Raw genomic sequence first — 11,978 nt, 5'->3', positions numbered from 1 at the left:
AGGAGGTGAGGGAAAAGCTCCTCCCTGCAGATACAGATGTTAATTTCTGACAGCTGATTTTTACACCCATCTTAGATACAGTCACTGAAAAAGGGCAGAGCCTTCTCCAGCCAGTCCTCCATTTAATTACTCCAGTATTTGAGACACTCATGCAAATTAGCGAAGTAACTGTTCAGTAGATGGTAGTGAGCAGCAACCCATAAAACAATAGTTTTATTTTAATCCCTGCTGGTAAATTGCTGGGTGACCTCATGCAAGTGTTTTCCCCTTTGTACCTTGCACACGAAGACTACAAGCTCTAGTACAATCAGGTTCCAAGGCCTTTAAGCACCATCTACACCAACAGTTCAGTGGTGCCTTGTTAAGACATGGCTGGAGTGATGTCCACTTTACCAGCCTAACCCAAGCGCCCTTCAGTTTTTCAGGAGGTCTGAAGCTGAACCAACATACACAATTTTTGGGATAGGGGAATTTCAGGTTCTAGTATTTTCAAACTCAAGAAACATTAAAAAAATAGAAATAAAGCCCACGTTTGCAATATAGAAAGTTTGCATGCTAGAAGATGGAACACCCCATCTCACATGTTTGAAGCTACAGAACCATGTAAAATACTGTCAATTTCTACAGTCCAGAAATTATCTTCTAAACCATCAGACCATACCTAGCCCAGAAGAGGCCTTAATACGCTCAGCTAAAATTCCAAGCGAGTTTATGAAGGCACTTCTTAGTCTAGATTCCTTATTAGTTTAAGAAGTAACAGTACCAAAAATGCTTTGTGCATATTTCTGAAAGTCCAAACCTGTAAATCAAATTAAGGCAGTAGCTCAACACTTCGACAAATCTTACCCTTTGTTTCCAACACCTGGGTAGAAGAAAGCTGCATCAGGGAACTGCTATGAGAAATTACTGTCTTGTCTAGGTCACTCTTTAGCCAGAACAGCTTCCCAACCCAGTACACCCCATGGCTGCATAGACGCTTCCGGCAGCACAAAAAGTAGTCATGAGAGGGAAGCAGACAGGACTGCCCTTCTCACAGCATTGCTGATTTAAAGCATTCACTGAACCTCATCTTTAATCCTTCTGGTCTAAAAGACATTTCTCCTGGGGACTTGCTTTCCTCCGTGGCTGAGTATCAACTTCTATCTACTGTTCCATTTAAGAAACTCTAATGGAAAAGAAGACAAGGATTAAAAGTGGACTATGTAATACATTCTGTACCAAACCACCTACACCTGTACTCTAAATTTATTCAACCAATTTTTCAGTCTAGAAGCTGCTAAAACCAGTAATTTTCAGCCTAGTATAAACAGAAAGGTGCTGAACAGAAAAAGGCAAATAATTGTAGTCACTATCAAGGCTGCAATACCAGTACATGAAATACACATGGCCCATAAAGAACAGGTGGTTCAAAAGATCACAAAATTCCTGCGTGCTTAGTCTGAAGCTAGTTGAACAGAAAGACAAGAGAATAAAGATTAAAGACTATACTGCTTAATTAAGAAAAAAAAAAGAAGATAGAATTAAAATGTGCCCTTTAAAAAAAAAATCTAGGTTTTATTTAAATACTCATTATGTCACCACAAGAGATGATGGGCATCAAGACAAGAACTGCAGTATATGCTGTGAACCACCTAAGGGATACATGACAACAGGCTGCACCATTGTAATCCCAGTCAAACTGGGAGGAATTTATTGGCTTTATCAATGGGCTAGGCACACAGTGGAGCTGGTTGATGAATACTCTTGATAAAGCTGGGTAATTTCATTAACAGAGCATGACCAGACCACAGAGTGAACTGAAGTACACACAGACATAACAGGAAGTGAAATGAAAGAATTCTAGATTGTGTTGGCATTTATAAACTTCTGCTTCACTCAGGAACCTGAAAACATGAGAGAATCAACTTTGGTTACTGTAGCAAAAACTGAGCCATCACCCAGTGTAACAGTGAAAGTGACAGCAATCCTAAACTGCACCAGGGAGCACAATTCCAGCAGAAGTATCAGTGCTGATGCACAGCCTTGTGCTGAGACCACATGCATGACCCCTGGGCACAGTTTGGGCCAGCCATGCTCAAGAGTGGTTAAACCCTAAATGATAACATATCCAGCAAAGAAGATGACTGGGGAAAATGAAACATGAATTTTATGTTCAAACAAAAACACCAACACCACCTCCCCCAGCCCACCAAACAGAGGGGGGGGTTGGAAATGGAATTGTGTACCGTATTTTCAAAAACTACAGAAAGTAAGTGCCAAAAACCCATCTGTTTTCTACAAATAATGTTGACAGGTAAGTGGGTAAAAGAAGCATTGAGTTTGGAGATTAGAAGGTTTCAACCAGTCTTTTCAACAGACGTGAAAGGAGCAAAGAATTTAATCAACTAAAAGATAAAATATTAGGAACTACAGTATGTGCTTGCCTAAAGGCAGCAGGGAGCCAGTCTACCTGGCTAAGGGGTCCTTTCTCATCAATTCCTTTGTCGAGGTACTCTAATCAGCAGTGATCTAAAAAATTGGGAGGAAAAAATGGGGGAATGGGAACATACTAAGAAGGTGAGTAGTGGGACTCTCACAGCCACAACACTTAACTAGTTAAAAGAGAGCCAAGCAAGAAGACAACAAACAGAGCAAATAAACGTAGCACACATGCAGAGCATTTTACAGAGATACAACTACGAAACACCAGCAACCCTGCAAAAATCTTTGATTATTGGAAAAAAAAATATAAAGTCCAGTCCATTTTTGGGGGGTCTAAGAACTGTTCTCTCTCATTCGTATTCTGCAAGATACCAAAGTTTGTCCTGCACCTCTGGGGTCTGGTTGCAGTTTCTGTGAGGTAAATCATGGCTTCTCAATATTCTTAATGACAAGATCATAGACTTGCTCCCTCAGACAACAGGTATGGGTGTCACCTAATCATAGGATGGTTTGAGTTGGAAGGGACCTTTAAGATCACATAGTTTCAACCTTCCTGCCACAGGCAGGGACACCTTTTACAAAATCAGGCTGCTTAGGGTCCCATCACACATGGCCTTGAACATTTCCAGGGATGGGGCATCTACAGCTTGTCTGGGCAACTTGTTTCAGTGTCTCATCACCCCCTAAGTAAAGAATTTTCTCCTAACATCCAACTTAAATCTCCCCTCTTTTAGCATAAAATCATTCTCCCTTGTCCTATCATTACCTGCCCAAGCAAAAAGTCTCTTTCTGTATTTTTTTCCAAAGGTCCCTTTAAGTGTTGAAAGGCTCCCTGGAGCCTTCTCTTCTCCAGATTAAACAAAACCAGCTCTCTCAGCCTGTCGTTATAGTACAGGGTCTCCAGCCCTCCGATCATCTTCATGGCCCTCCTGTGGACTTGCTCCAGCAGGTCCAGGGACAGGTCCTAAACAGGACTGTTTAGCCCAGGGGCTCTTCCATACTGAACTCCTGCTTTTCAAAAGGGTACAAGAAGTTTTAGAGAGAACAGATACTGATTTCTCTGTAACTACTGAAGAATCATGGTCTATAGAATCCATGTCTCTTCTCAGTATTTGAAGTTTGTTTTTGTTTTTTAATCCAGTGCAAACTTGGACATTCCTAAGAGAAAATCTCAGATTTTTATTTTTGTAAGGTAAGAAACGTTTATATTTTTTCTGTACCATTTACAGATTTGGGGATATTACCATGTTTTGTATATTTCCTCCACTTGTACAGTTTCAGGGCTATTTTTTTCATTTCCAGGCTTCTAATCCTCTTCCTCATCTAGGATTTACTGTATGTCTTTTTATGACAACATTGGGTTTGGATCACCAGTCACCCAGAGTTGATCATACAGCACATGTTCACTCATTTTCTATCTACAGGATTTTTCCCACCCCCCTGCTCCTTTCCCAGCACAGCACTGAGGTTTTTTGGTGAGCAGTCTACAATGATGACCAATATGAATGGATATCATCTTGTTTTTAAAGTCTGTTGCATATGGTGAATGTCTCTTAGCAAAACATAGTATGTGAACTCTCCTACCGCACAAGAACTATCTTTTCACCTTGATGTGTGCCAGGAATGCAAAACATTCCAGATGCAAGTTGTGCTTAGCAGTAAAGAGTGCTATTTATTTCAATCTTTCATTACCTGATTCATACTGGTATTATGGTTCTTTGATTCTCCCTCATTTACAAAGGATGAGGACTCAGGTAGAACCTACGTCTGGAACCAAGAGAGCCTACTGTGCAATCAGAAAAAGTCTGAATGTGACAGGTGGAAATCTCAGCAAGGTTTCATTTTAAGGACAGCATTTACAAGGTTCTCAAGATATGAGAAAGATAAACATACCCATGCATTTGACAAAGCCAGAGGCTATTTGATTTCTTTGAGCCTGAGGCCTGGCTATGAAATGAAGCCAAAACAGAAGATTTTAGGGGGAAAATAATTGCTATTTTTGGAAAACTACTTGGAACCAGGCTGCCCTTTCATCTCTTGTTTTCTTTTGTTGTTAATGCAACCACAGAACTGAAAGAACAGATCAAAGAAACATCAGAGAACAAATTCATCAAGCTGTTGTGCCAACTTGGTGTGCTTACACCTACAACATTAATTATGCTTGAAGCTGGAGAAGGCCTGGAATGCCAGCAGCAATAGCACTGTTTGCCAAAGCAAAACTGTGCTGGACACATCATCCACTCCTAGCCACCCTTAAAGAGAGCATTCTCTTAACAGCTGCTCCTATTTAGAAGTTTGTTTACCATTATTTCTTTTTCTACTAAGTTACCCTGCATTCCATTGTGGATCAGTAAGTATTGGTCGAACCACCTTCCTCAAGACCCAACCAGTGTTAGAACATGACAAATTCCTGATTCCTAAACGAGACCTAGTTCAGCACTAGAAATTGGCAAGAAACTGAAATTATGAGTAGTGAGCAGCATGAGAGAAACTACATTCAAAAAATATAACCAAGAGAGAAAGCCTTCAAATATTTTACTGTGGAAAGCCTGTATTCTACACTGTTTTCAATATTTAGCTGCAGGAATTTTAAGGATATGCAATGCTCACTAGAAGAATATTAAATAAATGCAGAAATAGCGTTGTCTCTGCTGTCAAATAAATTCTCTGCCCCAATGCTGATATGACTGACAATTTCAATATAGGACCGGGTCATGTTTATTTCAGAGCTATTAAAAGCAAAACTGGCAAAAGAAGAGAAGAAATCTGAAGCTATCTTTTTCCATTTTGCAATTAACAGAGAAAGACAGCGCTGAGACTAAAATTCCACTAGTCCCTGCACAGCCATTTTCCCAGGACTGGCAGGATCTGTTTCTGTGTGCTCTTGCTGGATGATCAGTGAGGTTGCTGCTGTGGAGCCACATCCTGAGCCCAAGGCTTCCAAGGCTGCTGGGGCCCAAACACTGAGATCACAGGACTGCACTAATCACGCTGCTGTCACTTACTCAGATGCATCCGCTTCAATGGAAAACATCCTACTTCCAAGCTATCTTTTCTTTGTTTAATTGTTACAGGAAGAAGAGCTGCTCAGAGATGGAGGTTGGCAACAGAGTCATTTCTTTGATGGAGAGGAGCTGGCAGGCAGTCCCAAACTTCAGCTGCATGATTTCATCTGCCTGAACTCCCAAACCACTGGCGGCTTAAGCCAGTCCCAGGAAGTGCAATAGCCCCCTCTGTGTAAACCGATTATCTCACAGGACCACCTCTGATTTATAGGAAACAATGGGAGGAAACAGAGGAGCTACTGAGGTCACATGCTTTACTGGGAAAATAGTTTATTTCCAATATCGTGAAGAATCACAAAAAACTCATCCAACCCATCACTCCACTGTTACTCATTTGAGAATATGAGAATCACGAACATTCTGAGTTGGAAGGGACCCACAAGGATCATCAAGCACAGCTGTTAAGTGAATGGCCCATATGGGGATTGAACCCACAATATTGATGTTCTTAGCACCATGCTCTACTATCTCTAAGTCGTGCACCTTGGCAAACCTGCAGCTTGCCTCTGGTGCGTGCCTAGGCAAGCTTGGCAAATACCTGGTTTAGTGTAAGCATAGCTGCTACATCTTCATACATCCCTACCACACCTTGGCAGAAGGAGATAAGGTTAATAGACTAGAAATGACAGGATTGGGCTCAGCATATAAAAGAAGAATAAAAATGAACATTTCCAAATGGTCATAGGACAAGATGGACAAGCCAAGTACTATGAAGCACATAGAGTCGGAAGGGCTGGGGATGGACTTGTAGCTGGAATGTGGCCCACAAGAAGGGCACAATGACAACAGAAACCATACCAAATTTCCAGCTAATTGGAAGCTATTTCAGAATAAAAGCATCCTGGTAGGTGAGAGAGAGAAGATTGAAACACTGATGTATTGAGCTGCAGATGGTTCTTAATTTCTATGGGATTTTGTAAATTATAAACAAACATCTTATGTTGTTTTTTTTTTTCATTGGCAGCATTCTCCTCAGCAGCCAGATGAAGCAAAAAAATAAGCTATGAGCAGCTGAAGCACTCTTCAACCACTCTATAACTTGCAGAGAAGTCCCAAAGAACTTAAGATGCTTCCCCCTCTGAGTTCATCTTTATTCTGTTCCAGAGTCTAGCAGGATCACCAAAAGTGTTGCCACTGTGTGGCAAAACTTTGCCTTGAGCACTGATCCTCAGAGGAAACTGGGAGGGAATATGGTCTGGATGGGTGATCCAAACTGTTCAAAGGGATCTTCCACACCACAGAACATCACACCCAGTGTAGAAATTGGGGGAGTTGGCCAGAAGGGGCCAATCACTGTTTGGGAATGGGCTGGGCATTGGTCAGTGGGTGCTAAGTTGTGCATCACTTGTGGTTTTTGGGTTTTATTCCCCACTCCACTTTCCCTCTCTCCCCTCCACTCCCCCCCTTTTCATAACTACTATTGCTTTTCTTGTTAAGTATTTCAGTTATTAAACTGATTTTATTTCAACCCTCGAGTTATACCTTTTTCTGCTTGTCCTCCCTATCCTAAAGGGGGCGGGAAGAAGTGAGCAAGTGACTGCACGGGGCTAAACCATGACAGCCAGACTGGACGGAGCTTTGAGCAACCTGATCTATGGAAAGATGTTTCTGCTCATAGCAGGGGAAGTGAATAAGATGATGCTTAAAACTCCATTCCAGACAAAACTATTCTTTGATTCTGTGATTTCAATTCTCTGCATCTCTCCTACTACAGTGTCACTGCACATTCTCCTTTTGTGGGTTCTTTAAGCAGCAGGACGCTACCCCACAGAGACATCTGTTGTCAGATATGCAATTTCTGGAAATGCAGAACACACAGAGCTGGGACTGTGAGAGTTTTTCTCAATTTGTTTTAGTGACTACCTGTGAAAGCAGAAGTCTTTCTGAAAACAGAATCCCTGTTCTTCCTAAAGAAAGTCAGTCCCTTAAAGCAGAACCCAATCTGTTTTTGCTGAGAAATCAAGCAGTGACTTTCACATATGCACAGAGATGGCCTAAGCTAAAAATCACTTGTACAAAGAAACACTCATGAATATCTACCTCCTATCTTCATTCCAGGCTGCCACAAACATTTCTGCAGCTGTGCAACAAGCTATATCAGGATAGCATTCCGGGTTAAAAAAAGCCTTTCTAGTCAAGTTAGTTTTAGCCCTTAAAATGTCATTCTTTGATCAGCTGACCACAAGCATCAAACATGCTTGTGCCTGCATCAGGAAGTCTTTTCCAATGTGAGAGTTAGCTTATGCCATAGAAGACATGTGAAACTATGGTCTAAATTCCACAAAATGAAAGAGAAAATACATAAAATCAGCAATATTGCTCAGATTCCTGATCCAGAAATAGCTTTTACCTGAGAAACAGGACAGATCACTGCTTCTGCAAATGACTAGAAGGTACATCTACTTCCCTGGGCTTGCAATAATATGGTAAGCAACAGACTAGGGTCCTGATTCCCAAAATGTACTGCAGCACTTTAACACACACTAATGTCAATAACTCAGAGAAAACAGACACAGTTCATTAGCAGGTTCTAATTTAAAGGTATAAAGACAGTATTTCTCTAGAAACTTGTTAGTAAGAGAATGAAGACATTCAATACAGGATTCTAAGAGAATGGTATATGCCCATGAAAAGGCTCACAAAAAACAAGCCCTATTTATGCATGGATTTGGTGACTGCAGGAATACACAAGTGTGGGAACAGCTCTACAAGCTTTTAGTCAACTTCCTCAAAAGACTAAGCATTTTACAGTTCCCAGTGCAACATGACAAACAAGACCTGCAACATACAGCGGCCTTTGAAAGATCCTAGAGCTTACCCTAGCTCTAGTCACTATAGACTTAAAATAAGGTATTGGTGTCTTTTCCAGCTTACCATTGCTGATTTCAGGCAGATCAAACTTAGTGAAGTCCCACCACTGGAGCCGGTAGGTGGTGTTGGCAATGTTGCTGGCCACAGCTGACTGTCCATCCCCAATCACAGCACCTACAGAAAAGAGGGGAATAATTAGCAATTTAACCTCTATGAGATTAAGCAGAAAAAAAGCTGGGGAGACAAAACCATAGAAAACCTTTCAAATTTCAATAATCAAAACTCTAGATTCTTAAAGAAACCTTATTTACAGAAATGGCAGCACATCCTCAATAAGCCACAGGGTACAGGAAATTAACAGGAAAGCATCTCCCTGCAACACATTTGTGAAAGAAAATAAAGTAGATAAGAGATAAGACCTGCCCAGACAAACAAGGCAGAAATCTTAATCAATTCATTTGGTGCAAATGCATTCTACTTATCAACAGTAGTGAAGCTCTATTTTCACAGACCCAAAATTGCCTACTACAGCTATGAAGGCAGATCAGAATACAAACTGAGGAAAAGCATTTGCCCTGGCAAATTACATACATTTGTGGATATAATCACTGCTCCTACTGTAAACTTCATTCAGAAGATATAGGTTGCTTACAGTATTTGTCACATAGTAAGGGTTGTAAAAAAATATTGGCCTGGAAGACCTAGGAGCTGGCTCTTTGCTGCTCTGTGTGGACCAGCCTACAGCAGGCAAGGGCTGCTCTGAATCCAGGCAAATGCCATGACCCTTCCTAACTGCCCAAGGATCTGGGCAACAGCTCAAAATCAGAAAGCTAATCACAATTCTTCAGAAACTATCATAAAGAACCTCTTTTTCCTGGCAGAAAGGAACAGGTTACTCAAGTCAGCATACATTTGAGAAAGCTCAGATGCATTAATGTGATTCCTAGGGAGACAAATGGAGACAAGAAACAGTTCATCCAGTAGTAGTACTACAGTCAAAAATTTCATGCTATTTGCAGTCTCTTAAGGCCTTCACAGACACACAGCCCATGTACTACACACACATTCTGGCAACCAGATAAATACAGGGTAATAGAATTTGATAAGGGAGAGCAAAGTAAGATTATTCCCAAGCACAGTGACTAAAAGCAAAGCCTCCAGTGTCTACACAGTCTGGATTTCAGCATCCCTGCACTGTCTCCAGTGGGAAGCACACAGAAAAGTCAGTGCCTTCACTCTCCTGGAAGGGCTGGCTCAGGACTTTGCTGCCACAGCAGCAATAGTAGAAGAGACATCACTTTGACAACTCTGTCAGACACCTGCGCAGAGTTAAGAGCCTGCTAACTGCTAGTAAGTTAAACCAGTGTGGAGGACGATGGAGAGAGTAGGGTGACTGGAGAGTTACTTTTCTTATCAAATCCCAAAAGACCACTCAGGCTTGGGAAAAGAAAGAAAGAAACCCAAAAACGTCTGAACACACAAACACACCAACGGGTTTTTTTGCTTTCTCAGCAAAGCAAAGAGCAAGGTGGGCAGGGCAAAGTAAGTAAGTAAATTCTAAATTGATGCTGATAAATAAATACAAGAAAACTGCTTGAGTCCTGATTTTTGGTTCTAGAGGAAGCTCAGAATATACCAAGAACAAGACTTCCGAGCAGACAGCTTTACACTGTGCACTCAGCTCTGTCAGGCCTCCAGCAATCAACCAACCTCCACTGTACATCTGCTCAGTCTCTGTACCTGCCTCTGTCAGACATGCATGTATCACTTGGAGAACAGAATTAAAAACATTTCCATTGCTGTAACATATGCCCAAGGCCTTGTTCTCTATAGCCCTCAAAACAAAGGGCTCCTCTGAACAGAAGATATGCACAGGAGAAAGCAGATTCAATTAATTAATGAAATTACACTTTGCAGAAGTAGAAGAAGGACAATTAACTTTTATGTTGCATTATCTTTAGAAGTCTTCTCACTGCAAGCCTGGGTTTGGTACACAAAGGCAGCTCTTCTGCTCTCTTGCCTTCAGCCCTCAGGTAGAGAAGAGAAAAACAGGTTCTCTACAAACTTGAAGCAGTGGGACTTCCTGCAGGGAAGCAGTAACTAACATCACCAGCAAGGTAGGAGCTGCCCTACAGCTCTGAGTCAGGCAAGGAAAACACTCAGTAAAGATCAGCAACAGAAGCTCTACTGAGGGCACATAATTCCAGAATATTGCTCTTATCACAGATGACCATCACAAAGTTACATCCCCTGTTTTGCAATGAGAACAACCTTTATAGATGTAACAAGCAATATATAAAATGGAGAAGAATATACCTTGGGAGAATAATTGTGCTCTACCTCTACATCAGAGAAGCTTAGCAACATCAGTAACTGCTCCACAAGCAGTAAGTTCATCTGGCTCATACAGCTGCTGCACCTACTGCTACATAGTACCATAAAATAGCAGCTGGCAAGAAGATTTGATTTTTTTTCTGTAAAATTTCTCATCTTTGCATCCCTTTGCCTGTAACCTTCAGGTTAGTTATGGGGTTCATCTGAACCTTGCATCCTCTTCACCTCCAAAGGCAGTCACATCATATGCAGAGAAATTAACAATGGAAAAAAGCAGTACCGCCCCATGTACAGGACAGCCCCACACAAATTTCAGAGCCAGCAGAAGCTACTGAGTAATGCTAATGCTTCAGGTAACAGGTACCTTTATCAAAGAGATTAGGACACAGGCAACAGAGTTCTTAGTGTGAAAGGTGCATGATCAGAAAAATTTGGTCCATTTCTCAAAGGCTTCGAACCAGTCTACCTAACACTAATCAGAAATCCATGGTCTACATCTTTTATTAAGTAATTATCTCTGCTTATACTAATTATGTAATTGAGGAGTGCAATTATTAAATTATATCTATATACATATAAGAAAGTAGAATAACATTTGTATCACAAGTCCTGCCAGACGCCTCCCACATGCACGCATGCACTGTCATACAGTAAAGATGATTAAAAGCACGTAAACATTTCAGACAATGAATTAAGGGAGGAAAATACCCCCTTGCACAGAACTATGCTATCCTATCCTGCGTTGTCCTCTTTGGATTAAGGGAAAGATTTCAGATCATGGGTGGAAGACTTAGGAAAGTTAAAATCCTCACTACAGAGCTTTGGTTCACCATGCAGCATGAGAACTCATTCTCAGCTGGCTTTGCCCAGTCAGGGTTTCAGTCTGGATGAGAGCAGAAGATGCTGTTGCTTCTCAAGTTGTAGTATATGTAACCTGGAGGCAAACAACACACTTCAACTTCTCAGATTTGGGCAGCAACAGATCAGCTCTTACAAGCAGCTGTTCTCACCAAGCACCTGACAGTCCTGATTCCTGGGTCTTCCACTGTTTGATGGGATCACAAGTGACTGCAGTGGGTACCCAAGGGTCTCAGGCTTGTCATCCTCACGAACAGAACGACCTTTTTCTGCAGAGATGATGTAGATTTCAAAATGCTGAAATCCAAAGCGAGGGCCAATTGAAATGCAGTGAACGTAGGTTTGATTGGCAGCTTTCCTGCGTCTGTCTATCACTGCGTAATAAACACTGGATGATGGCAGAAATGAAGATAAATGCTTTCAGCAGCCCCCCTTTTTCCCTCCACCACCCCGAACTCCATCCACCCCCACTCAGCACATGACAAAAGA

General features: G+C 41.5%; 1 protein-coding gene across 3 annotated transcripts in view; it reads right to left on the bottom strand.

Annotated features, from left to right (window-relative positions):
• The window catches only part of AMBRA1 (autophagy and beclin 1 regulator 1), a 119,415-nt gene that overhangs the window by 44,097 nt on the left and 63,340 nt on the right, over nt 1-11,978 (bottom strand). For all 3 annotated transcript variants that reach the window (XM_017742186.1, XM_017742187.1, XM_017742188.1), the window contains one exon: nt 8,361-8,471. In XM_017742186.1, the coding sequence (XP_017597675.1) occupies nt 8,361-8,471 (111 nt within the window). The remainder of the gene's footprint in view (nt 1-8,360; nt 8,472-11,978) is intronic.

Source organism: Corvus brachyrhynchos, unplaced genomic scaffold (genome assembly GCF_000691975.1).
Source record: "Corvus brachyrhynchos isolate BGI_N302 unplaced genomic scaffold, ASM69197v1 scaffold115, whole genome shotgun sequence".
NCBI classification, from domain to species: domain Eukaryota; kingdom Metazoa; phylum Chordata; class Aves; order Passeriformes; family Corvidae; genus Corvus; species Corvus brachyrhynchos.
Note: the sequence above shows the minus strand (reverse complement) of the source record. Positions and strands in the feature narration are given on the sequence as shown.